The sequence below is a fragment of the Thamnophis elegans genome, chromosome 7 (assembly GCF_009769535.1).
Source record: "Thamnophis elegans isolate rThaEle1 chromosome 7, rThaEle1.pri, whole genome shotgun sequence".
Classification (NCBI taxonomy): domain Eukaryota; kingdom Metazoa; phylum Chordata; class Lepidosauria; order Squamata; family Colubridae; genus Thamnophis; species Thamnophis elegans.
In genome coordinates this window covers 26320213-26332995 of record NC_045547.1, presented here as the reverse complement: position 1 = coordinate 26332995, position 12783 = coordinate 26320213, and the positions used below count along the sequence as shown (strand labels likewise).

General features: G+C 34.8%; 1 protein-coding gene across 1 annotated transcript in view; it reads right to left on the bottom strand.

Annotated features, from left to right (window-relative positions):
* LOC116511261 (periodic tryptophan protein 1 homolog) overlaps positions 1-12783 on the bottom strand; it is an 18446-nt gene extending 5663 nt beyond the window's left edge. Inside the window, exons 1-10 of the mRNA XM_032221134.1 lie at positions 12646-12783; positions 11110-11168; positions 9824-10002; positions 9605-9690; positions 8661-8757; positions 7139-7249; positions 5943-6070; positions 4949-5019; positions 2809-2905; positions 859-920 (exon numbers count right to left, since the gene is read on the bottom strand). Of these exons, the coding sequence (XP_032077025.1) occupies positions 859-920; positions 2809-2905; positions 4949-5019; positions 5943-6070; positions 7139-7249; positions 8661-8757; positions 9605-9690; positions 9824-10002; positions 11110-11168; positions 12646-12711 (956 nt within the window). The 5' untranslated portion in view covers positions 12712-12783. The remainder of the gene's footprint in view (positions 1-858; positions 921-2808; positions 2906-4948; positions 5020-5942; positions 6071-7138; positions 7250-8660; positions 8758-9604; positions 9691-9823; positions 10003-11109; positions 11169-12645) is intronic.

Here is a 12783-nt window from a genome sequence, read left to right as displayed (position 1 = left end):
AAAAAACACTTCCATAAATCATACCAAAAGTATATTATTATGCTTTAAAGACGACATCATTAACAAAATATTATGTGTCAAATACCTTGTGAAGGAAATACAGGTAGTCCTTGACTTATAATGGAACCTACTTATAACAGTAGTAAGTCCTAATAGTTATAAAATGGGTCATCTATGCAACCAACCCCAATTTATAATATTTTTATGGTGGTTAAACAAAAATGGAGATGATAAACCAAACCCATTGTAGGACCTTGGACTAGTTTCTGAAAACAAAGCAAACACTAGGTTTTGCCAAAAATGATGTAAATTGTGGTCTTGTGACTACAGGCTGCTGAAAATGGCCACAATGCAAGTTGAGTGCTTGAAATGCTATCACATGGACTGGGGTGCGTGTGTGTGTGGCTATTGAAGGTTGTTAAGTATCTTTTTTGGGAGGGGCTGTCATAAAAGACTTTGAGGACTACCTGTAATAATTTTATTATTTATCTCTACATTCATATGGTTTATATATCACCTGTACTTTTACATCTATGGAGATTCTCAGTCATTCAGGTCATGATTGTCCCAAAGGTGCTTTTTTCAAGAGGCAACTGGACTTTCTTGATTTTCTTTGAAGAGACGGATAAACATCCAGGTGACCTTAATCACCCGCTAAAAGGATGCAAATGACCAGCTGCCTGCAAGGAGTATAAATCCTTCCATTCCCCACCATCCAGTCAGAGCTGAAGAAGCTTCTTGGATGAGAAGAAAAAATGTCTTCAAAGAAAAACAAGAAAGTCCAGTTGCCTCTTGAAAAAGCAATTTGGGACTATACTTTTATAGTGTGATAGAAGCAATAAACAAGCTTGTTCTTACTTGTCATAAGAGCCAGAAATTAGAGTCTGTGTTTCAAATGGATGAAACTGCAGTGTTTGCACCTAAAAATAATGAATTAGATTTGAAATATTTTTGCATCAAAATAGTAGTTATACAGTGTACATGATTTTAAATAATTCCCACTATAATTCTTTTCACAAACAGAAAGGAGTGTTCAATGATCTATTTAACTGCTAATTTAAGGTAGAGTAGCTTACAACCATCAGCATGTAAAATTTATGTTAGCTAAAACTTCATTATGTAGAACAAAAAGTCTGGAATTGTTAATTGGTTTTAACATTTATAATTAGATGTTATTTCTACAGAGCTCACTTCACTAGAATTCAAACATCTAAAGTAATAGCCATGGAAAATGAAGATCAAATCTTATTTGAATAATTATGTTAACTAGGAGTTGACATTAATTTCTCCCACTGGGCTGTGATTGCATAACTTTTCACAAAATTAGCCAGAGTTAAATCTAAAATTTAAGAGTGTTTTTCTCTATAGATTTACTTGGCTCATCAAACTAGGACTCTAATACTGCTAAACCTGTACTTAATAGAACTAATGAATGATAAGTTGTAGGTTTCTAAAGGCGAAGGGGAATCACAAATGCAGTTTTTCATCCCTAAAGCTGCCTATTAGAACTTTTTTAATAGAGTGGATAAAAAAGCCCATCCTTCTTAGTACTTAATCATTTGGTCTCTTAGAATTCAAACACAATTTGAGTTTTTGAACCTAGATTAGCTTTGATTTTTACATTCATTCATACATACATACATACATACATACATACATACATACATACATACATGTTTTTAAATTCAAAGTCCAACACTATTTTAGTTATTTATGTATTTATAAGTATCACATTTAACAAAGCTCTGGGATAGCTGCATATTACAATGCAATCAATGCAATGTCCATATCTCAACAAACCCCTACAAGTCTACAGAGCTGTGGTTATCCCTTTATCCTGTCTACCGATGACACACCAAACAACATTAGAAATTTCACATACATGCTCCCTGGTCCATTCTTGGCATTCATTGGGAAGACCATGTCTTCAGCCTCAAGATTCACAAAGTCCACCAGCATTGAGTCTCTATTTATCAGAACTTAGTTGTGGTGGTGGGATACATCATCAGAATGGGCAAGCAATAACGTGCCTCGCTAGTTGCTCTCTGGTGTACTAGAGACTGAGAAGAGACCCGGAGGTTGTTTACACAAGCACTACAAAGTCACAGCAAAGGAAACTCTACATCACTGTAACATCCAAATAGGAGAACTAGAAACTTGGTAGATAGAAACCTCTGGTGAGCCTGTGTTACATAGTTTCTACCAGCTTCTGGAAAAAAGGCACAGCCAAAAACTGACAGAAAACTGTGAAGGGTGTTACATTGTTATTACAACAATGAATTTCCAGTGCCACCAATGGTGCTAGACAAGGTGAGATTGCAGCACTGTCTCCATGTTCACAGATGAACTGCGCAACAGCATGGCAATGATTTGTTGCTTCATAAATCTTCATTTAGTAAGGCTCTCAGATCCCCATTTTCTCTCTTTCCTAGCTTATTAAAGAGTAATGACTATCTGAGGGAATATAAAGGTTTCTTCAAAAATCATATACAGATTAAATGACTTAAAATACTTTTTCTTAGATGGCTTAGACATGGAATAGGAAGATGATGTTACTGAAATTAACACTGAAGTACTGAAGGTCTTCCAGGGAGGGATAAGGAAAATGAGAAGTCAATTTTTCTAGTGGCAAGTAGACTAGATAAAAACTCTGACTGAAATTGGTTTTTTTATATTTTACAAAAAAACCCACCCAGTATTAGAGAAAAAGAACAAAATTGTATTTGTCGCAATACATCTGTATGATATTCTATTGTTATTTTGCTGCAATAGATCAATGGGGCTATGCTTTCAGAATCATCAACATACCTTGTCTGTGTGAAGAGAAAGTGTTGCTGCTGTTGTGCCCCTGGACATGTCCCAGAGAATTACAGAATGGTCAGCTGAGGCACTTGCCAAGACAGATCTAAAAGAAACAAGCATATTGATTTGCAAACAGCTTCAATGGCAGGTCTTAGATCAAGTCATGTTTTACCCTTCTTGTCCAAAGAATAGTGATGAATACCTGAAACAAATATGTTGCTAAGAGAAAGACAGAGGGAGAGAGGGAGGGAGGGAGGGAGGGAGGGAGGGAGAGAGGGAGAATTATTGCTTTTAAATAAAATCGAGTGACTTTCTAACTGCTCAGAAATTTTTGTTTTAATTGAGTGACAGATAGATTGCCCAATGAATTAAATGAATAAATATAAGGTAAATAACCAAACAGTTTCTGAAAAAGTATTTGCTCTTTTGAATTTTCTGACATTTTGCATGTCCCTGCTATGGATTGTTACACCTTCAAATGGTCTCATTGAATGAAAAGCTATCCCTAGGATTGGTGCCTGTTTCATTCACGTCACAGATGAAGTCACCTTATGGGTTGTGCTAGTGTAATCCCACTGCCCCTTTAAGATTCCGTAACTGGTTACATCATCTTTAGCTGCAAGAACTGCAGCCAAACACTTCCTGATCATCAGTTCCTCCGATTGCTGTATAGGAATTTTTGCCCAATCTTTCAACTTAGTCACCTGCTGGTTTCAACCCATGTCACATTTTTCTGGGATTTAGGTTTGGACTTAATTTGCAACAGGTATTCTCCTGAATAATATATTATTCATGATCCATTCTCTTGATTGTATATTTGGATTCTCTTTCAACGTGACCTGCTTGATTTCAACTGATACACTGATGGCATGATATTGTCCTGCAGAAGTGACTCATCCAGTGTGAATTCTCACTTCCTTCAATAATGTAACAATTTAATTGTAGCTTGAAAAGTTTCATTTTTGATTGATCTGCCAATAGAATATTGCTTGAGAAGCCTATAAAATCAGGTGGGTTTTTTGTAAACTTAAGGCAAACACCAAACTTCTTGTAAGCCATTGTTTCCAGAGTTGTTTTTGTGAGCCAATGCTTTCACTTTGCTACACTTGGCTTCTATGAATCTGAATTTTCCCAAAGTGCTTTCCTTCAACCAAGGTAAGAGAAGCCTATAGATCAAGGGTCCCCAACCCCTGGTCTGCGGCCTGATACCTCTTAGGAAAATTAACTGTTGCCCAAAATCTTTACTTCAAACTATGTCCCTGACTCAGTGGTGGGATTCAGTCAGTTCTCACCACTTCGGGAGCACCGGTTGTTAACTTTCTGAGCAGTTAGGTGAACTGGCTGTTGGAAGAAATCATTAGGGCAGAGAACCGGTTGTTAAATTACTTGAATCCCAGCACTGCCCTGACTGGCCCTTGAGGTTTACAGCCTTTTTTGTCCTGATAGATCTCAATTATTTTTCTGTAGAGGTCTTCAAAAATTTCTTTCAAGTTGGGGCACAACTTGCTTCAAGATTCTGTGTGACACAAAATATCACTGTGACAAGAAAAGCCAAAGTTTGTGAGGCTATCCCAAATAACTGCTTACATAACTGCCTGAAGATCACGCTTCACATTTGCACATCTCATGCTAGTTTATTTATGAAATAAATAAAACAGGCACCACGCTTATTTCAAAACTGTATACTTGGATACTGTCTAATATATGTGTTTGTGTTTGCACATGAAGTCTTGGTTACATTCAGCAGCAAAGATATGTAAGGCTTTATAAAATCCAAAAAGTAACAAGTATTTAGAACTGTATTTTTGAAATATGCAATGACTGCCTTTAAGCCAAGATTGAGAAATATGTATTCTGTTATCTAAGATCAATTTTATGGCTTCCTACAGTGATTAAATTAAGCCACACAAATTAATAAACCTGCATAAGTGAAAAGCATATTTCAAAAATATGTCTTCAGAAAGCTAAATAAGATGAAATAAAGACCAAATTTCACTATCTATAGCAATTGCCCTACAGATATCTATAATTATGACTTACTTCGATGTAATGGAACACAACTGTGCATTACTTTCATTGTGAGCTATAGAAATATTTTTAATAAAATATAATTCACACTAATTTATCTTTAAATATATATTTTTACCTGAGATTTTTATTCCATGAAAGATCAAGCACTGCATCAGTATGCCCCTGATGGTCTTCTTTGGATAAATTCTTCATGTAAAAAGATTAAGAACTTTTTAGTTTCTAAATATAATAATAAAATATTGTAAATTCTATAACCCTTGCACAGGTTTCCAAACGTGAAAGGCAATCCTTGCCTATGCTTCTTTACTCTACTGTCTTAAATAGTCTCAAACCTACAGGGTCATTCTAGTCCAATATGTTCCACAACAGCTGGCAACAACTGTTCTGAGAATCTTAATCCACTGATACTTTTTTAGCAATTAAAATCTTTGTAAATATTAAACAGAAAATAAATTTGAAGATGTGCTATGTAAAAAAGAATAGCCAATCTTTCTATCACCGAAAACCACGTTGCAACTATCAAGATCAGCTTTGGACCAAGCACAGACACATTGACAAAGAAGCCTTTCTGTGCACACTTATAGTTTTCTGGAGGCAACTTACAACATTCTGAAACCCAACAAGACAGACACAGAACTGGAGAAAAAACAATTACTACCAACCTGCCTTCCAGTGAGGACCTGTAAACTGCATGATTCAAAGAGGGCTGTGAAAATATTTACAGACCCCTCGCATCCTGGACATAAATTGTTTCAACTCCTACCCTCAAAATGACGCTATAGAGCACTGCACACCAAGACAACTAGACACAAGAACAGTTTTTCCCCGAACGCCATCACTCTGCTAAACAGATAATTCCGTCAACTCGGTCAAACCATTCACTAAGGCTGTCTTGTCTTTTTATGTACACTAAGAGCATATGCACCAAAGACAAATTACTTGTGTGTCCAATCACACTTGGCCAATAAAGAATTCTATTCTATTCTAATTTCCAAGAGTAACATGATTAGCTCATGTATATATGACAGAGACTGAAAAGGCAAGCAACTTTCTGCTATTCTTATTGAGAAAGTTTAAACTTTATTAATATTAAATTTGCTCATACTTACCTTCTTTTGTTTCTTTTTCTTTAATTTTGCCTTATGTCCTAGTGAAAAAACTGGCTCTAAAGAGTCCACTATGTCAAGATCCCATATTTCAATAACAGGTTTCATTGTGCCAACAGCAATATAATTTCCTAAAGAAATATCCAAGTTAATCATGTGTAATCTCATAAATCCACACTCCAAAGTAGGCAAGGGAGCCTTGGATCAGGGATGGGCACCCTTACTAAACCTGCTATTCTTAGAAGCAGATATTACTGTTTCATTACTGTTATAACCATGAATGGTCATTAAATGAGGCAGTTACTAAACAATGTATTGAGTTGACCCAGCTCAAACATATATTTTCTCTGGCCCAGGAGCAAGTTGCTTATGGCAGATCCAAAAGTATGCATACTCTTCTAATATGAATTTCTACTAAATTTATGTCATCATCTCATGACTCTGTAAAGAATACATTTTATTTTGTTACTTTAACCTTTTTTGAGTTAGAAAAGGTCTCCCTGTTTATTGCAAGGAGTAAGGTTGAGCACATAGAAGCACATTCAGCTACATTCAATACTGGATTTGATTTGATTAAGCTTCACTTTGGTCATCCTCAGCAATTTAATTATCAAAAATCTCTCACAATTTTTTAACTATCAGTTTTCCTTGGATTTAGATGGAAAGGAGATGTTGTGTGCTTAGACACTGAAGCTACGCATAACTTCTCCCACTAGTCTTACAATGTTACATAATATGGAACACAATGATAGCCTGAGAGACTTTATTTCCTCAGGAAAGACATCAGAAAACAGTGCCCTGAAATCTATTTAGCCAGTTGTTCTAAAAGGTTATCACAACATTTGGAAAAACAATATGATAATTATCATTAATGCTGGATAATAAGATTCCCTAGTTTACTATAATATTTAATCTCTTTTCCACAATCATACAGGGCAATGCCTAAAAAAATCTACTTCTAAGTTACACACTTTTAGAAGAAAAACAATCCAGAATGAAAACAGGAAAAGAAAGAGTGGCTACTGAAGTAAAAATATAAATGCTCAGACAAAAAAGAAAAAGGAGAAGGACAATGTGGTAGAAAACAAGAAAAAAAATTGTCCTCAACATTTGTTCCTATCTGTCTCTCTCTGCACTTTCATACCGATGTCCCCTTACAATGTTGGTATCATTAGAAATAAAATAGTACACTAACTTACCAGCAGAATCATTGGAACTAGGATCAAAGTTCATCCATTCCACGCTTAAGGGATATGCAGATAAAATAAGATCATGATGGACATAAAAGGAATCTTCTTCATGATTATAAACTGAAAGAATTAAGTAACTTCCTTTAAGTAAATTTTTAAAAAAATCATACTCCCACTACAAAAGCACACAGAACATATGCATACGCTTGTAGAGAGAAGAATAAAATTAAAATTACCACTATACTATATCACAAATAAAAAAATGAAATATTGGGAAGATATTTCTGAGTTCCTTTATAAAGGCTATATTTTTAATCACAAAAACATTGTCAAGCATATATTGTAACCTTCCCTCTCTCCTACAGTTTGCTGAGTTCTAGACAAGCAGAACTCAATAAAAGGAATGCAAGTTGAACAGGTCCACCACAGGCTGACAATATTAATACTAATCATATTTGATTTATTTATTTACACCTCTGCATTTATTAATCTTATGCTATAAAAGAGAGGATCCAATAAGCAATACAAGAAACAGTTGAGCTCAATGATGGTGATAAAACGTGTGAAGACTCCAAGGAACGTGTGGTCAAAGCAAACACAATTCAACCAAATGGATAAATAGCTTGATCTAATATAAGCAATATTTCAATGTTATCCCAAAGGTGCTTTTTTCGGGAGGCAACTGGACATTCTTAGTTTTTTTTCTTTTTGAAGACGTTTCGTTTCTCATCCAAGAAGCTTTTTCAGCTCTGACAGGATAGTGGGGAATGGAAGGATTTATATTCCTTGCAGATAGCTGGTCATTTGCATCCTTTTAGAGGGTCATTGAAGCACTTGGAGGTTTATCTGTGGCCTCAGGGTCACCGGAGTAGTGCTCCTGATTCCTGTAGTCTGCAATTTTTTCTCTGGAAATCCATTCCCAAAGAAAACACCTATGGGACAACCATGGCCTAAATGTCTGAGAATCTCTACAGATTTTAATGTTATGTTTCAATATTATGGAGGATATGGATTATAAATTATTCCAAAATATTGACAAGAAATTGTGAGGAAGTACAAGGCTATAAAAGTGAGTTTTATTTTCCCACCAAATGCATTAAGAGACTATGGGGAAGTGATTTATAAGAAATGTCATGATTCTATGAGATTATAAACAAATGGCAAAAAATATGTAGCTTTACACAATACTAACTGATCAGTCTGTAATAATAAAAATATTATAACAAAGCATTCATGTTCTTATTTTAGGGAAGGGTATGAATCACATGATCAGGAAAAAAGAATCTGACAATAACACATAATACATCAAGCTCAAAATGTAGCAACTCAAAACAAATACAAAACAAACACTTGAAATTGTGCTTTTATGGCAATTCATATCCTGTAGAAAAATCCCTTTTTGAAAGAGGGAGAATTCAAGCATAGAGTTGACAATTATGAACAAATGTAATACAGGAAATCAACTTAATGAATAAACCATCCATATCTTCCATGATTCTTTTTTAAAAGCCAAAAGGATTTTAATACCTACCATGGACTTCTAGGCTGCAGTGGTCCTTATCAACTCTGCCACATATAACAAGACTGTCATTTGACTTAATCACAAAGTCTTCTTTCTCATATTGATCCTGAAAGAATATAAGTTTGAATATGATTTTTAGTCCAATTTTCAAATCCTTATTTTATCACTGTATTTAACAGATACCATGAAACAATTTTAGACGCAAATATTTGGGAATGTTTAGTCTTTTAAAAACTAACTGAAACCAGTCGTACTTTAAAAGACAATTTGTCTTGTCACCTAATAAATGATATTTTTTAAAAACATTTTCTTAATGTTTAAGAAAAATCATTCGTTCACTTCTTCCAATCCCAGACTAAACTTTCACAAATTTGAAAACAAAAGGTATTCAAACACAATACATGAGAATAACTGAATGTGTGAAGATACAATTAAAATAATTATAATGAAAAGACAACTGGAAAAAGTACTAAATTATGACTTGATGCATTCTTGTGCTTAAAAGAGAATCTGCAATATTAAGATAGCCAAAATTAATATATATTACCAAAGTAATTTATATCAAGTATGTTGTTAAAACAAAAGCCTAGATATACAATATTAAAAGACAGATTTTAATCAAATCATTTTTTTTCAAACTGATTAATTGAAACATTTCTTCAAATAACACTTACCATTAAGTGTTATTAATATTAAGAAGTGACTATCACTAAGTGTTGTACCTTATGATTCTTGACAAATGTATCTTGTCTTTTTATGTACAGTGAGACCATATGCTCCAAAGACAAATTCCTTGTGTATCCAATCATACTTGGCCAATAAAGAATTCTATTCTATTTTTTATGCCTACCATCCCAAACCAATACAGAATGTTATCTTTAGCCAATATCAAAATTATGTATTTAAACAATCTTCAGTGTTAAGAAACAAAGCAACTATGCTTTAATACTCACAGTATCTTTAATAGTGATATATGGATCATTTTCATTTGTTCCATATACTGCAAGCCCCGCAAAGATTTCTCCAAGGCCCTCAGTACCTATCATATGACAAACAAATTGTTCTTGAGCAGACTTATAATTGTGAAACAAGTAGCATATTTTGTAAAGACACAATTGCACATCCTTGAATAGAGAAGCTGTTTGTGTACAGCAGGAAGGAGAGATAAATACCTGCATTTTCTTCATCATAGTTATCCAAGTCATATTCTGCCAATTCATCATCATCTAACTTATCAGTGTCCTCATCTTTGGGAGAAGAGCTGGCTACCTCACCATCAACATCATCCATGGCACCTGAGGTTCCTTCTTGTCCACTTCCATCATCATCATCATCATCATCATCCCCTGTCCTTCATGTAAAAAAGAAGTTAACAATAATGCCACTATCTAATCTTTCATCGCTTATACAATTCCAAATTGTTTCTGTGCCAATAACTTTGCAGGTTCCACCTATTTCACTTTATGGTAAAGGTAAAGATTTCCCTTGCACATATGTGCTAGTGGTTCCTTATTCTAGGGGGTGGTACTCATCTCCATTTCAAAGCCAAAGAGCCAGCGCTGTCCGAAGATGTCTCTGTGGCCAGCATGACTAAACGCCAAAGGCACATGGAACACTGTTACCTTCTCTCCAAAGGTGGTTTTATTTTTCTACTTGCATTTTTACATGCTTTTGAACTGCTAGGTTGGCAGAAGCTGGGACAAGTAACGGGAGCTCACTCCATTACGCGACGCTAGGGAGTCGAACCACTGAACTGCCGACCCTCTGATCAACAAGCTCCGAGTCTTAGCCACCGTCTCCCTCACTGTATAGAACCCCAGATAAATATGAAGATGAGTTGTAAATCTGACATTTTTATGTACTTGGGAGATAAATTTAGAGCAATGACACAGTTGCAATCCCATAAAGATTTATCAACAACCTATCTCCTTTAGCTGGAAAATACTTATTTGTGGAAACAAACAAATCACACTCCGTAGCAGACTCATCCTCACAAAAAATATAGTTTCAATGTATTGAATGTATGTTAATGCATGTTAGTACAATTATAACACTTTATTAGACATCAGCATTTTTAATATGTAATGACTTTATTATTTTCTATTCAAAAATTCTACTATACAGTATTCCAGTTTTAATTGTATATTTTTTTTCCAAAACCTGAACTGGTCTGTTTACTTTTGACAGTTTATGTCAATTGAGTGTATTTAATCACAAATATTTTTCCATTACTACTTCTATGCTAAAAATTTCTTATATCATTTTCATATATCACTAACACAATTCCCACCTATTACACTTATGCTTTAAATCACTCAGTCCAGTTTATATATTTTCATTGGACAAATATAATTAGACATAAACTAGATTTTTGCTTGGCTAATTATTTTTAAATTTAATACAGGTGTTTTGCTGTAAATTGACTTTTCACTCTTGTTCAAATGCAATCCAAACATACTGCAATCTCTCTTTAGCTTCAGTAATTAAACGCTTCAGTTCTTCCTTGTCAAGTTGTACCTGCAAGATAAACATGGAAAATAAAACCACCTATAGTTAAATCATGCCTAACTATTTGAAAAACAAAGTCATTTTTAAGCAAGTTTCATCCAACATATTTTAATTAGGATTATTATATCTAAGTTGTAAAACAAAATAAGAGTAGATCTGGAGGTTTTTTAAATATCGCTTTAATATTGTCTCCTGGTTGCCCACATTCTTGGTTCTAAGGTATGGCAGCTCTATTCCAATCAACAATCCATTTTTGACAGAAAATAAGTTGTAAAACTCTATAGAAAGTCAACTATTAAATAATTGTGCCCAGGAGACGTAAATGAAGACAGCTGCAAGAGGGCCTATAGAAACAAACTTAAATTGAATAGTTAAAGTATCACATGATGTTTCCTGGTACATTAAAACTTAAGGGAAGGTCTTTCAGCGATGACAAACCAAACAATTCTATATAAAGTAAAACGCAGAGAATTACATATAAGTATTATATTGAAACATGGAGAAACATGGATACTATATAATATAAACAAGAACACTGGAAAAAGTAATGTGCGCCTTGAAAACTCAAATCCAACCTTATTACTGTTCTATACTGTTACATTACTGAATTCAAAATTGTTTTGCAAGGTCGCTCAATTCACTCCACATAATTGTAAGATACCATTACCTGGCTTGATAAACGGGGACAAAATATTATTCCTTTGCAAAATGCAGAAGAGCAATGTGTACTCTACCTTGCAAAGTTTAGTATTACCAGAAACTGACAGTGTGTGGTTTTTCCCCCTGATTTTCAAAGGAAAATATGCAACCCATTTTCTTAATTTAAAAGCCTTAAATTTAAATCTCCTCCCACTTATGACTGCATGACTGTAAACTTTGTTGCTTGTGTCCTTAGGATTTATATTGATAATGATTGTTTGCTGATTGCTTATTTGTACCCTATGACTATCATTAAGTGTTGTACCTTATGATTCTTGATGAATGTATCTTTTTATGTACACTGAGAGCATATGCACCAAAGACAAATTCCTTGTGTGTCCAATCACACTTGGCCAATAAAGAATTCTATTCTATTCTAAATTAGCATACACACACACACACACACACACAAACAAATATATATGGCTAGCTGATGAGAGCTGAATAACTTGAAATAGATCTATACTAGTCTCCCTTTATTTATTTATCAGCACAAATACAACACATATATATACATAGATACATACACACACACACACACACACACACACAAAGTTGTTCATGCCCTCTTGAACTTGGTTGGCCTCATTTCAGAGATGAGACAAAGTGGAAATTTATACAATTACCTCCCCTTTTTTTCGCTTTCCACATTGCCTTCCTTTTGCATAAGCGACTAATTTAGCGGAAAGCATCCACTGCTTTGCTACCCGAATTGTCTAATAGGAGCTCAGAAACGAGGGGATGGGGGGGGGGAACTCTCTGGAAAGAAGAGGGACGCATCTCTCACCTTGTCGGGCGTCTCCTTGGCAACACCTTGGGGCACCCAGGCAACACAAGTTACGGGACGACTCATGGCTCCAAGCGGGATACGGAGCAACTGAAAGCGGCTTCCCCGTAGGCAGACACGTGCGTTGCCGACTTCCTG